Source organism: Asterias rubens, chromosome 9 (genome assembly GCF_902459465.1).
Source record: "Asterias rubens chromosome 9, eAstRub1.3, whole genome shotgun sequence".
Classification (NCBI taxonomy): Eukaryota; Metazoa; Echinodermata; class Asteroidea; order Forcipulatida; family Asteriidae; genus Asterias; species Asterias rubens.
The window spans coordinates 17,895,711-17,911,013 of NC_047070.1; the positions used below are offsets into that span (position 1 = coordinate 17,895,711).

The following is a 15,303-nucleotide window of genomic DNA, read 5'->3' on the forward strand; positions in this document are numbered from 1 at the left end:
ACAGTGGCTGTTTTTTTCCCATGGTTACTGGCCAAATTGCCAAAATAACATGACTCTGGGGAGAGTCTTCAGACCTTTATACATTAAATACAATTGGTGAATCTTTTTGAATATGTGTATTAAAAACACTGGGCAAAGTGCTAAAATTACTGGACTCTGGGTAGTGGTCCAGTGAGCCCCATGTGCCAAACAAATTGAGAGTCCCTTCAGACCTTCAACTTCACAATATATTTTTGTCATATCTATCAGTGCGAAGGAACCACCCATAAAACAGTGAAACCGGAGCCATAATGGATTTAATTACCCGCTATGATGATGTGCTGAGACCTTCAATGAGTCAATATCCTGAGAAGGGTTTTTTCCAAGTTCGGAATGACAAAATACCAACACATGCTCCCTGCAATCACACACTACACGCAGACAATTAAAGAATACCATACTGCTGTATTGTGCATGTTAGCAGTCGACTCAATAGGGTTCAATTTCAATAGTTGCTAGTAACTTTTACACTTCTGTTGTTGTTCTCTCTTGACACACAGAATCAATCCATAAATTAAGATGAAGAAAGACAAAATTACATAAACATAATCAAAAAGTTGACATTTTTTGTTTCAGTGTCAGGGCTTGAAATGTTTATACTGGACCACATGCCTGAGGCCAGTGATCATAGCACCAGGCCAGTAAACTCATTATACTGAAACTAAACGAACACATATTAGTTTAATTTTCTAATTAGTCATCGGATAGGATCAGGCAATGAATGAGGCAGTCATGTTTATTAATTGGTTTACTTTAGATAATAATCACAACATTCATAAAGATAATACTGCTTAGAGTGACCCAAAGTGCATAGTACTTATAATAATAATAATAATAACAAATTCTTATATAGCGCATTTCACAATAAACCGTATCAATGCGCTTTACATTAGTCCCCTGGTCATTGGGCCAATAAACATCCCTTTAATCTTTCTCAGCTCCCATTAGGGAGTATACAGCCCCGAGCTGCCGTGGCGCTCCGAAAGCTTTTCATTCACAATATCAACCTCTACCCTCACAGGTACCCATTTATACCCCTGGGTGAAGAGAAGCAATTATAGTAAGGTATCTTGCTCAAGGACACAAGTGTCACGACCGGGATTCGAACCCACACTCCGGTGAATTAGCACCAGAACTTGAATTCGATGCTCTTAATCAAAGACCTCACTTCAGTCCAGTGTGCTGAGGCCAATCTTCCAAAATTTGGGTCCAGAGTGCTTCCTTTCAACATACAAAATAAAATGAGCCCTAAATACGGATTCTTAAAACCTTCAAATATGAGAACTGGTCATTTGGACTCCCCAGTCTCTCTCTGGTGAGAATATTCAGTATATTCAGCCAGACATTTACACACATCTATGGAGGATTGGGATTGGTGAACTTAATAACTAATTTGTGAGTTTTCAGACTTAACTACTTCTATTATTACCTTTCCTGTACAGTATACTTTTTGTTCAATTAAAATTGCCATACAAAATAGGGTTAAGGGAATTTTAACAATGGATTTGACATATTTTTTTCCATTAAAAACATGCTTCTTAATGGGTCGTCAATGCTTTCATCTTTAGAATGTTTGTTTTCCTTTTGAGAAGGAAACTGGGTCTACCAATCTGAATAAAACAAATGCTGCTTCGTCTTTGAAACAAACAGACTGCATCTATTTTTGAATCATTAAATTACTTGACCCATGCAATTATGGGTCTCTGCTCGGCCTGTGTAGAGATGATGCCTCTGTATGTCTATAACAAATGACTCATCATTCATAAATGAAACTTCAATAAATAAACGTCTCACACAAAAAATATTTGTTCATACAATATTGTTCAGCCTTATTTGCTTTTTAGCTTGGTTATTTTTCAATAGAACTAATCTCGTTATTTGCATGACAAAATTATTTTTGATTAATGATCATTGAAAATTAATTTTTGAGGATGAATTGGCGTCTGTATAATCCAAAATGAGACTGTTAATAATAATAGAAATATCATTAGGGAAGGTACAGTTGGTCATCTCTCTTAAAATGAATGGCAATAAAAACTTAGCCTCTACTTGCTAAGAAATACAGCAGCTTTTGATAGTATAAAGCATTTTTAGAATTATTTCCCTTTCAAGTAAAGTGGTTATAGAAAAATAGTTGAGTTTTTTCCTGGTAACTTTGAATCTGAGAACAACTCGGTCAGAAAACATTTCTCAGATTGTGTACTTAAATTATTTACTATCTTCCCTCTTGAACATAACCACCCCTGATTTTCGACAATATCTCAAAAACCCTATCATCTTTCTAAAATAAATTTACCCATGGTAGTTTTATTGTATGCATGTATTTCTACATTTTTATAGGATTAAAACAATCGAACGGTTTAAAAATAGGTTTACTTTGCCTTTAAATTTAGAAATCACTATATGCCTTAAGATTGAGTGATCGCCACCTAGTCATTTTGGAAAGTATGTAAACCAAAATATACAGAATTTCCTGCGGCTGTCCATTTACAAGGAAATGGTGCTGTGAAAGAAGGTCAAGGTATGTCTACAATAAAACATACAGGAAAAACATAGTCCTTATGCAGGACGCAATCATAAATGCAAGAAGGGTCAAACACTGACGTTATGTCTGCTTGTGTTATTATTTCAAAATAATTAAAATCCAAAAGAGCTCAGTTTAAATCAGACTTTAAAAAACAGCAGAGAATGCATTAATTCCTAATTATTATTTTATTATTGAATAAAATATTAATGATGGAAAGGTCTTCATTAATTATTACATTTATCCATTAAAATTTATTGATATATTTTTGTTTATGTTTTATGTTGTCCTGTGGTGGTGAAATTGCAAGTGAATTATTTGATATTTTACTAATTTATTCTTTTAAATTTTTTTTGAAGGGCTATACAATTGTTTTCATTTGAATCAACTCTCCATGTAGCTGCCTGCAATGACCAAAGAAATTTCTTACAAAGACTAACAAACAGTTGATCTCAAATTAATTTTTGCCAGGTTAAAAAAAATTAAATAAAAACCCTAGAATGCCAGTACATGATGAGTTATACATAAGGAGGAAGAGAAAAAGATATTAAGAAAAAAATAAAAGGTGCAGGTCGAGATAAGACAAGCATCTGCCTGGAATTTACGTCTAGTACTAAATACCATCCCCTCGGATCAGTTTACCAACCGCCAGAGCGGGTCACCTAGTAATTCTTAATTTAATGAGAGTGTACATTTAATCAGATGTTCCTTGTAACTGTGGTATGGTCGCTGTATCATCAAATCTTGCCCCTTCCTCTTTGATTTAAACTCAGATACTTAGCGAAACTCCTCATCTGTGTTTCTTGAACTCTTAAAGTTGATGAGAAGATGTAACATTTTGTTTTGAAGTAGTTGACCATCTGCGCTAGGTTTTGATCAAATTGACTATAAAAGAAAATATGCCTTCAGAAATTCCTTTGAAATGACTAATTTCTACGATGAAAGAGCAGTTTTAAAGTTAAAGAATTGTTTTCATTTTGTGAATGGAACCTAGGTTTGTCCATGGCATATCTTTTTCTCTTAAGAAATTAAGAAGAAAGTTAAAACGTGTGAAACTTTCTCAATTAAATATTCTTACATATTCTTGCCCAAGATTTTAAAAGCACAAAAACTAGCTAAGCACAACACAATTGTGCTTACTAGAAGATTAAGGTAACCAGCCAAACTATAACGACACATGTTCAAAGATTTCTGCTTAGCATAAAATTGTCAAGCAGTTCATGCTGCCTAAAAGCAACTCTATGAAATTGGTCCCACAGCATCAAGCTGTTTAGCAGATAAATGTGCTTAGCAAATGTCTTTGCTGAAACATTGTAAACTTTACTTGTTTTTGAGCTGGTAACCTGTTTGTGATGAACAATATATTAGTCTGTGCTTAGCAAGCTTTATAAAAATTAAGCCCTGCATTCTGTTCCAGACTATAATGACAAGTTATCAATATTCATTACAAATGAGACGTAAATCCTTGGGCTGTGTTATTTCAACATCAATAATCCTATTTGTAACACAGACATTTCTTTCCTGTGCTGTGGTCCAAGGCTCATTTGTTTGCCCCATCAAGAGCCAAGCCAGTCAGAGGGTAATTCATAATATTTTTACCACCTGCAAAGCTATAAACACACCACCTTAAACCAACCCAACAGATTAGCCAGTATCGAGATTCAAACACTCACTTCTGGCCGCACCCCTGTTTTAATTTAGGCAAAGTTTTCTTTATGGAAGTACAGCAACATTACTCTTGTTTTCACCGTTTGACCCATGACAATATCAAGATTAACGTCTCCGGAATAACTGCTAATATTTAACACCATAATTTAGACAGTGAGTGAGTCACTGTCCCATGAATCCCCCCTATGTGTCAGCTATCAGCACTTTACTTGGGCTGCCTGACAGCTGGGTCTGTTTTGCCACTTTACAACAAATTTCTGAGTGGAGGGGAAAAGGAAACATTTACTGGGGTGATCATCTATAACTGAATGCTGGTAATTAGATGCACTGTTTGTGCATGATGGTTTGTGCGATCTAGCCTTTCACAGCTTTACCATTAACATTTTTGGAATAAAGTTTAGTATACAGGAAAATTACAAAAAATACTTCATGGAGGCAACACAGGTTATTGCCTCCCATGCCCCCTTGTCATTGTGCCCTTTAAATTTCCTCATAGGGTGCCCTTCACCAAGGAGAAAATGTGTTGATGCCCTTTGCCTTTCTTAAAACAAAGCATACAGGCCTGGAATTACAAAAGAGATCAGGAAAACAACAAAATTATTCCATTAATTTAAATTTTGACTTTTATTGTTTGTTCATGAATCATTGAAATGTAAATAGTCAAACTTGAATCAGTTGCACCTTGATAAAATAACTGAAGTCAACCAAAACAATGACAGCTTCCTACATATATTTCGTAACTTATTAACAGACTTTGGAATGGGAATAAATAAGTTCTAATTAAATAATTTTGCTATTTGATACAGTACTTAGAATAATAAGAGGACAGTAAAACAAAGAAACACAAAGCAGAAATGAGATTTTGAACTTCAGAATGTACTCTTTATTTATAAACAGTTCCCTCTTTGAAACAGTGTTCTTTGTAACGAGAGCCAACTGTGTTTATGAACGATTACGATGGAGAAAAGAATGTTGTAGTTTATTGTTTAAAAAAATTATTGAGTAACAAGTTTTAGTTTTGAGGCGTCCCAACTTTGACATGGTGGAGAGTTGGTTTTTAAAACATGCATTATACACAGAAGATCAACAGATACAGTATGAACAATCAGTCTCTGATTTATTCATAGACCCTCGACTTGTACTAGTCTGCTTATTGTTTATCATTCGCCACCCATCAGGAATGAGCACCAATGTTAAAGGGACTGTATGGTTTCGTTTTAATAAAGATGCCAACAAATTAAATGTACATACAATGTTAAAGCTTATTTGTTATAAGCAGGCATGGTATTCTTTCTGTTTTAACAACATTCTTGATTTGTCTTGCTGTTAAAAAATCAATTGTTATCAAATCCATTAAAAGTCTATAAAAAGCCTACGCTTAATGCAGGTATGTAGGCCTTAATAAAGATTAAATGTTGTTTTCCAATGTGTCAACTGTCGTTCAGCTAAGTACCAGTGCAAAATGTCCTGACAAAAATATTTCTGTCTACAGTGGATGTGCGTGTTTGAAACAATAGTTCCCCAAAACTTGTTCTTAGTCTTTCTTGTGCAAATAGTTTGATTTGACAAGTAACAGAAGCTTGGAAGCTTTTTAGGTGTTTAACATTTTAAAACACGGTTTTTTAAGACCGGTTCAGGAAGTGTGACAATTAATCTGATGAAATTTCATGCAGGTTAATTTCGGGTTAATGAATCATAAATCCTCCTCAAGTAAATAACTGTGTTTTGATGTATGTGATTAAAAAAGTCAAGGTCGTATACTACAGTGTGATTTGGTCCTGTGTGGATTGGTAAAACCCAACAGTAGAGCAGTCCTTGCTCTATGATAAAACCATAAAGGTACATGTATGCAGAAACCTATCACCAGCAGTAGGACCAGCACACCACATGCACCAAGGAACACAGTCATGACAGTCTAGTGGTTTGGTGACTGAGTGTAAAAGCAATGGCAATAAGATTCCACAGTTAATTATTACCATAGGAGTTTATGACCACTGAAGGGGTGCAGTCCATAATCAGTATTCACTGAATATCAAGTGTCAATGTTTTGATGAACTTTGAGTTTCTTCAGTACTTTTGTTATAGCATTTTTAAAATACAAGAGGTTTATCAGATTGTGTCAATACTTAGAGTTATAATTTTATGTTAGAAAAGGTAATTGTTAAAAAAAAAAAATCTTTGAACTTAAATTAATCATGACCCGTTAGCTCATTGAACACAAAAATAAAGTTTTGTGTAATTTAGAATGAGAAAATACTTCAGAAGAAAGTTATCAAAGTTGGCAACTAATCCTTAATATTTCCTTGAAAATGCACAATCTGTATTATGCAGGGGTCAGGGTTGTTTACATTTACAAGCAGTGCACAAATTTTATGAGCCAGAGCAAGTGCAAAGCACAACAGGAAATTGTTAAGTGATTTTGTCCTTTATGATCTCTAGATCTCAAAACAATTTAGCTATGTTTTGATAATCACAGTCTACTTAACTTTCATGGTTGTGTATATGGTGACCATTAAATGTCACTTCTGCCTCCTAATTAGTTGTTATCACAGCCTTTTTCTGCTAGAAACATTGATCTATGCTTACAGTATCAAGCAAGTACATTTTTTTGTAATAATGCGCCACATGATTAAATCCTTAAAGCTGATTGGGCCCAATTTCAAGGCTCAAGCTGATATAAAATTTGCATTTTAATTTGACTGCAACTCAGCCTATGGCTGTTTTTTCTTTTTTTTTCTTTTTTCGGTAAACCATATCAAATTTCAAATTATAAGCAAAGAATAGGTGCTTACGGAAGCAGGGAATTACACGCTTATATGTTAGACAGGTTAGCAAGGAATTTCTGCCTTTTCACATTATTTTTAAGGCATTCTTCACTTCTTCATTCTTCAAATTCAGTGCTCCCCTTTAATTTAAGCAGAGAATGGTGATCACAGGCGCAGAATTCGTTGGTAAGCAGGGCAATAAAATTGGGCCCTGCTCACTCACAAGATTACTTTAATGTTTTAATTGCTTTATGAAAAATACCAAGGGAATTAGTCATGAACAACAAAGCACATTAAGTGTTATTTTAGCTGGTAACTGTTAAAGCCATTGGACCCTTTCGGTTCAGAAAAAAAATAAAAGTTCACAGATTTACAAATAACTTACAGGGTTTACAGAAGGCAATGGTGAAAGACTTCTCTTGAAATATTAGTTCATGAAATGCTTTACTTTTTGAGAAAACAGCAAAACAATATAAATTCTCGTTAACGAGAATTACGGATTTATTTTAAACACATGTCATGACACGGCGAAGCGCGCGGAAACAAGGGTGGGTTTTTCCGTTGTTTTCTCCCGACTCCGATGACCGATTGAGCCTAAATTTTCACAGGTTTGTTATTTGATAAAGAAGTTGTGGTACACAAAGTGTGGGCCTTGGACAACACTGTTTACCGAAAGGGTCCAATGGCTTTAAGCAAGGTTTTTTGCCTGCACTTCATGACTATGTGCATGCCCCTTGCATCATGTCTGTGCGTTTTGCACAGCTACACTGTAGAGTCTATTAAATAGAGACAGACATACAGAATCATGTCATTTTGAGGACTCCAACATAATTACTTTGGCAACAGTACACCATACATTGCTGAAGCCCTCCCTGCATGTAATAGACTTCATTCAAGAGTTTTTATTCTCCAGGTATCACGGACCCTCTGTGAAGTGTGCAGAAGATTGTGTTGCCTAAATGACTGCCTTCCGATTGGTCGACAGGTGGTCCCACAATGGTTAGCGGGGCGCTGGGTCATGCATTATAAATTAAACTCTCCACTACTACCTGTACTCTCTCATAATGTGATCAGAATGCTGTGTAATGTGGCAGGGTGGCATAATAATAAGAGTCTATGCTGGAGTCAGAGGGATCATTAATAAGCAATAGACAATTGAGATCTGTGGATCTGGAGAATGTCATGATAGGGGTTTGTTTTGAAATCAAAGAGTCAGTTGTAAACATAGAGGAACACAATAGAATGGGCCAATAAAAATAACCATTGTTTTGAGGTTCGTTTGTTTGTTTGTTTCTTTCTTTCTTTCTATCTTTCTTTCTTTCTTTCTTTCTTTTGTTTGTTTTGGTTTAAATTTTTTTTATTCTTTTATTAGTCTAATGTATAAATTTGTATACTCTGCAGATCACATTTAAACTAGTGATGTTATTCAAAGTTGTCTTTTTAGGAAAGAGAGAAATTAAGGTTCCAATCAATTATACTGACATTTGATAGACTTACATGCTGTTGCCGAAAATCTTGTTTTTTCCTGTTGTTGTGACTGTGTTATTTATTGCAGGTTTAAAAAACAAATCATTTCCTTGATCTCCAATTTGTTAATTACATTTTTTAATATAGTTTCATTATTGCTCCTACATGACTGATGGATCGTAGGTATACACGACTGAATAACTTTCATTAAATATGATCTTTGAATTAGTTTTGGGTCACACGATGAACTTTGTGAGTTATTGTGAATGGTAAATGTCATTGTTCAGGAACACTATCTTTCAAGAGTGAAGGCCAGTTAACCCCCAAAGTGTTATATGATATGTTTTATTACCATTTCTTTAACAGAAAGCAATTTGGATTGTGCATTAAAGGAATGTCATTGGAATGAAAATTTAACAGTAGAACATAATGATTCATATTTAACTATCCCCTGAAAGTGTGTGGGTTTTAGGTGATTTCATGACAGAACACTGTCTGCTATGTTGTGCCTAAAAACATGGTTTACTCTTCACTAAATGGTGTAGCCTATTGTTTGTTTGGCTGGTTTTATTTCAAGAGGCAAATTTATTTTATCATTTCTCAGTGGTAGGTATTTTTGTCCGTGAACAACTCTTAAAAAGGATAAGGAGCAATGCGAGCAATTCCAGAAATTTTTTGAGATTTGAAGGAAATTATGTGCCCCTTCATATCAGTCCCCCGCTTTTTGTGCGCACTTGTGTTTTATTGGGTTTTTTCTTGGTTTTTGTTCTCCTTTTAATTTGTGTGTGCATAAGAAGCAAGCAAGGAATTGAGACTCAGTGAGGGTGTTTCTAGTTCATCACCAGGCACTGTTGCTTGGCAAAAAGATGCATGTTTAAGTAGAAGTAACAACAAATGTTTGTTTTTTGTTCTTGATCTTACAGAATGAGCTGGTATCAGTCAGTGGTAAAGCCATTGTCCGATTGGACGATCTCATCGACTGGGTTTGCACCGATGTCAGGTGGACAAGGGGTTGTAATGCAATTTGCGAGAAAGACATCAAGAGTGATGCGCAATCCACCGCAAATGATCAACAACAGATGGCGCTCTTTGCACAGAACAGTGGGATGAACATCAGCGATATAAGCAAGGAGAAACAGATTATGGGTGAGAAAAATAAAACAATAAGCTTTGGTTTTTTCTTTCTGAGAAATGTTACTGTCAGATCCTGCGTTGCCATAGCCTCTCTGGATTTTTGGCAATATCTTAATGCTGGCCGACCACCTTACAAAATTAAGTTTGCACAGCTTAGTTTTGCTGTCTACATTTGTATAGCGTTAAAACAATCGAAGGGTTTCAAAAATCAAAGGTGCAAGTTCCCTTTAACTATAACCTTGGAGAGGGTGTGTTTCTTTGCATGTTTAAATTCTGTGAATTACTCTTTGTGAAATTTCATTTAAACAAAAATAATGATAACGGTAATTGAAAAAGTACCAATCACTGATGGGGAAAAACACCACTTAAATCACAAAACAAATAAACACTCCAGCTTGTGAGTACAGCCGGAAGCTAATGATTGTAAGATTTTGGGATTATTTTCGCTTTGTTAAAAATATGTGGACAGGGCATTCAATGTTGAACGGACACATGGCCAGGAAACGGTTATAAAGCAAAGGAAATAGTGTTGGGCACTGGTGGTAATGTTATGCTTCCTTCATGATTGTTGTGAAAGGATTAGAAACTACAGATTCTTTGGTGTTTAAAGGCACTGGACACTAATGCTATTTACTTCAAATAATTGTTAACATAAAAATTACTTGGTAAGGAGCAAACAAGAGCTATTGATGGTTAAAAAAACACACAAAAAAACAGTGTGAGAAACGGCACCCGGTAACATCTTTTAGAGAAGAGGTATATTTGAGAGAAGGGGTAATAAAAGACTTCAGGCCTGAAGCCTTTTTGTGAGACATCTTAAAGCACCTTTTTTCTGTCATTCAATTTATGAACCAGGCTTTGGGGTTTACATGCTACATACAAATAATAAAAACAAAGAATAAACAAAAGTTTTTGTTTGACGATTAAATTAAAAAACGCTGAGGTAGAATGGTGAGGTGTGAATTGTGTTTTTGATTAGCCAATTGTTTTAATTTGCTCCAAAGAAAAAAATGGTTCTTGGCTGAGGAAATTTAAGGATTCGATACAGTGCCCTTTATTTCTAATGTTAACTTGAGTCCAGATTAAAAACTGATATTCAGTAAGTATGCCTGAATGCTGCTGCAAAACAAAATAGTAACACTAACAGATAAATTTGATTTTTTTTAATGGGCAATTACTGCTCGCATTTACCTTGAGTCTTTGAGAAGTATGTTTTATGGCTTCTTCAGTTTAACTAAGGCTTTGCTGACTGGAAGAAGTAAGTAAGAATTTTTAAATGAAATAATTGGGCAACTAAGCTCATTAATTTTTGCTTTTATGATAATGAAAATGAACAAACTGACCTATAGTAAAACGCATATACTATCTAAAGTGCACTCAGCCTAGGAACATGCAACTTATAGAACAATAAGGAATTAGCATAAAGTTATTTTTTAATGTTTAAACCACAAGAAGTACTTAGAAAACAATTTACTTAGGAAGGAAGTGAAACTGAATGATCATTGGTGATGTTGAAATGCAAGCATTCTAGGGTGTGTTTGAATAGCTTCCCTGACTCAACTTAACACATAATTTTATTTTCAACAATCAGGATATTTTCCTTTAATTTGACCTTTGGTACAAATGGAATCCTAAATGTACACAATGTTCACAATTACAGAGAAGTCTGCATGCTGATATCATAATAAATAAGTTTTAATACTTCATTGGTATGGTATCAGAGATTTATGGACTGCATATTTATTTTATATTACCCTTACACCATTGAGTCTTCTTTCAAGTTATTCACAAAAAATACACAAGCTCAGCGCCGTAAAGCCCGGTTCATACTTCCTGCAAATGCGAATGCAATACAAAATTTGACATCACAATTTCGCAATGAACTTCGCAAAAGTTGAAATGTGCGTAACTCCTCTGAAATATACCCTGCAAAAACAGACCCATGACATCAAAATTTGAATCACATTTGCAGGAAGTATCTACCAGGCTTTACTGGGAAACTTAAGTGGGCACAATGACAAAATCATTCCCTTTAACTGTGGATTTAATTTTTATAATGCATTAACTCTTTCGCTCCTTCACTCTCTGGATTTCAAAATAGGTTACAATGATGACGAACAAGACAAAGTCATGGTTCTAAATTACGCCAACTACTGCCGGTTCTGTGCTGCATTGAAGCGCGTTGAGCTTGTGCAGGATTCATGGGCCAGCAATCCCTTCATGAGAACGTTAGGCATATTCACCGTGCCGCATCGGAACACCAGAATCATGTTTGTCAAGGATGAGTTTGACCATCCGACACTTGGGGAGAACGAAAAATTGTGTGACCATTTAGGTGAGTACCAGTCTCTGGGTTTAATAAAATTGTTTGTTTTTAGGGGTGCAGCAAGTCAGAAGAATCAGTGTCTTGTTCATAGGCCTGATGCTTCATGGAGGCAACAGAAGCAATTGCCTCCATTCACCCTCTGGTGCCTCTGAAACACATCCCTTAGTTATTTACAAGTTTCTCATTATAAATGAGAAAATTCCTTGGTGCCCTGGTGCTTTCAGGAACAAAGCATCATGTCTTCGCTCATTTCGCAATAGCAAAATCTAACTCCTTGGTAGAAATGCGTGATTGGGGCACCAAGACTATGGACATAGGCAACTTGGGTTTTGGCTTTGAGCTAAGTAAAGTACTCTAACTTTTCTGAGCAACCAATTGGTTCAAGAAAAGATTATCCTATGCACCAAGAGTTTAACTGTTTTTCTGTTCTTACTATAAACCATTGTAGCTCCAAACATGAAGGGTAGACCAAGGAAGAAGAAGCTGAGCGTGCGAAGTAACAGCAATGAAGACTTGATGGGTGACTCCAGCAATGATGGCACGGAACATGCACAGGTAGGAATGTTTCATCTACACAGAATAAGGGGTGTCATGGCCGTGCGATTTACAGCAGTAAATTTGATTTCTGGTGGTTATTTCATCGGAGTGTGGGTTCAAATCCCACACTTGTGTCTTTGAGCCAGATGCTTTACTATAATTGCTTCTCTTCACCCAGGTGTATAAATAGGTAGCTGGAAGGGTTAATATTGATGCAACAGAACACTGTCTAGCCCTCTCATTTATATACCTTGGTTAAGAGAATAAGTTATGTTTAAGTGCGATGGACACGGGTGTCATGACCGGGACTCAAACCCACACTCTGATGATTCAATTATCAGAACTCGAGTCCGATTCATGCAGTAGACCACTCAGCAACGACACACCAGATTCCACAAAGGACGTATGATCAATAGAGGGGGCTATTTTCATCGAGCTTCTAGCAATATCAAGTTGAACACTAAAATCCTCATTGTTTCTTTCTCTTCATCAAGGTCAAACATGAGCTTCTTAGTACCCACCACCTTAACAAGCTGGAGCACAAGAAACTACAGGGCAAGTACCGCACCAAGATAGTCAATGGCAAAGTGAAAACAGAGATCAAGCGCGTCCGTCCGAAAGACGAAGCGAGCTTCCTGGCTGGGTTGTTTAAGTTCATGAAGGATCGCAACAGCCCTATTGAGAGAGTACCAAATCTCGGCTTTAAGCAGAGTAAGTTCTGGGACAGAGATTGCTAAGCTGCTAAGCAAGCAAAGTTGCTTTGCAGAAAACCCTTAGATTTTAGTATATAGTGTAGTACTTTCCAAAGTCCTGTAAAAGTACCAAGTATACAGGGTTTGTCATGAACCAAAGTTAAAACACAAAGAATAAACAGTAGGTTCATATGAGTTTGTGGAATTTTGGATTTTATGCAAAAATTATTATTTTTATTTTTTCATAAATAGGTTGTTCTTTTTCTCTTTCCATAGTCGATCTGTTCTTGTTCTACTCCATGGGTCAGAAGTTTGGTGGCTATGAGGCCATCACGGCCAGGAGGCTCTGGAAGAAACTTTACGATGTCCTCGGTGGCAGTGTGGGAAGCACTAGTGCCGCAACTTGCACTAGGAGGCACTACGAGAGGTAAGGACATTTTGTATCCGGACATGACTTTACTTTGACCTGTGAATTGAAGTAGGTCAAACCTTGCGAACATTTGCGGCCGCTATGGGTACTTTGGTACGAGCTGGTTGGAGCCGTTATGGTCTCCATCGGGTTAAAGTGTCATATGTTGATTGTAACAAGCCACTTGGTTTTCACACCTCAGTGGAGTTTCAGTAGGGGAGCAGAAAATCCTCCACCATTTCATCTTTAGAACTCTTGTTATCTTTAGAACCCTATCTTTTTCACAAATTTTTGATGCACCAGTGAACTTATTAAATTGAATTTAACTGGAATTTGATATTGATGTTTTTATGTTAGGCTGATTCTACCATACGAGCGATACCTCCATCAGGCAGACTTCAAGTCCCATCACATCAGCCATCAATCCAAAAGTAAAGACTCTTCCGAAGTCAAGTCAAGCAAATCCCACCTTTCCGACAAGGAGCACCACTCCAGCAAACACAAGAAGAAGGACAAACAGGCGTCAGAAAGACCGAAAGGGATGACCAAAGCAGCGGAGACGTGGATACGGGATCACCAGAAGAAAGTGGCTGCTGGTGTCTTCCAGCAGAAAATTATGATGCCGTTGATGTCTCAAATTAAACAATCGTTTGAAGTGGTGCCCACTACCCATAGTGCCTCAATGATACCTGGAATGACCCATGGAATCCAGCCACCACCACCACCTCCGCAAACAACATCAAGCTCCTCACAGCTGCTGCCAGCTCCACTTTCCAATGAGCTTGTTGTACCCAAGGAAGAACCCTCCTTGATGCCTAATTTGAAAATAAAACTGAAGTTGAAGAAGTCAAAGCACAAAGACGGGAAACGGCCCAAGGCGCTCAGGGAGCAACTACAAGAGCTGGAGAAACAACGAGCATTAAGATACATTGAGGAGAGAAGTCAGGTTGGTATTATTGTTATTAATATATACATCTCTCTTGGCAGTTAAACTTCATTCTTAAAGGGGCACAGCAATTTAACTCTCTGGTAAGAGGCACCACTATGAGGACAATTTTAAAATGGATTGGAAATTTGCAAAGGGCACCACAGTAAAAGCACAGGGCACCATGGCAATTGCTGTTGGTGCAGTGGGTTATTTTGAGGCCGGATCTCTGTTAATGAACCAAGGATGCCTTACGAGTAAACTTAGGGTGATATCAGCCCTGATACTTCACGACGGCAACGACGACAACTGCCGTCGATGCCCCTACCAATTGCCGCAGTGCCCTTCAAAAAACCCATTTTTCGTGCCAATTTTTGATGTTCCCTTTTCTCATCATTGCCACTGCGCCCTTCCTTCTGAAAACAATTGATATTCAAAAAATTTCAAGTTCGTCATTCTTTAAAAATGACGCAGAATAAAAAAGAAGAAAAAAACGCACATGTCCTGATGTCTCTGCAAAAATTAAATTTTACGCACGTAATTCATATTCAAAACAGCAGATTTTAGCCTGCTAGTATCTTGCTCAAGGACGTACACCTTGCTGATATGATCAGAAACAACCAAGCTTGAGTCCGGTGCTCTGAACCGATCGGCCCTGACATGCCATTTAATAAAAGATGAAATTTAAGTCATTTGTTAAATCTGTACATTTTCATAACTAAAAGAGAAAATCTTTTACAGACGTGAGCAATGTTGGTGTCGATGACAAACTATGTAATTTTTTCATAAAAAAATGTGGCACAAATGAAATATTCAG

General features: G+C 36.6%; 1 protein-coding gene across 1 annotated transcript in view; it reads left to right on the forward strand.

Annotated features, from left to right (window-relative positions):
- LOC117294473 overlaps nucleotides 1-15,303 on the forward strand; it is a 31,530-nt gene that overhangs the window by 8,556 nt on the left and 7,671 nt on the right. The window contains exons 3-8 of the mRNA XM_033776895.1: nucleotides 9,387-9,609; nucleotides 11,699-11,932; nucleotides 12,372-12,478; nucleotides 12,955-13,171; nucleotides 13,429-13,579; nucleotides 13,919-14,507. Coding sequence (XP_033632786.1) covers nucleotides 9,387-9,609; nucleotides 11,699-11,932; nucleotides 12,372-12,478; nucleotides 12,955-13,171; nucleotides 13,429-13,579; nucleotides 13,919-14,507 — 1,521 coding nt within the window. The remainder of the gene's footprint in view (nucleotides 1-9,386; nucleotides 9,610-11,698; nucleotides 11,933-12,371; nucleotides 12,479-12,954; nucleotides 13,172-13,428; nucleotides 13,580-13,918; nucleotides 14,508-15,303) is intronic.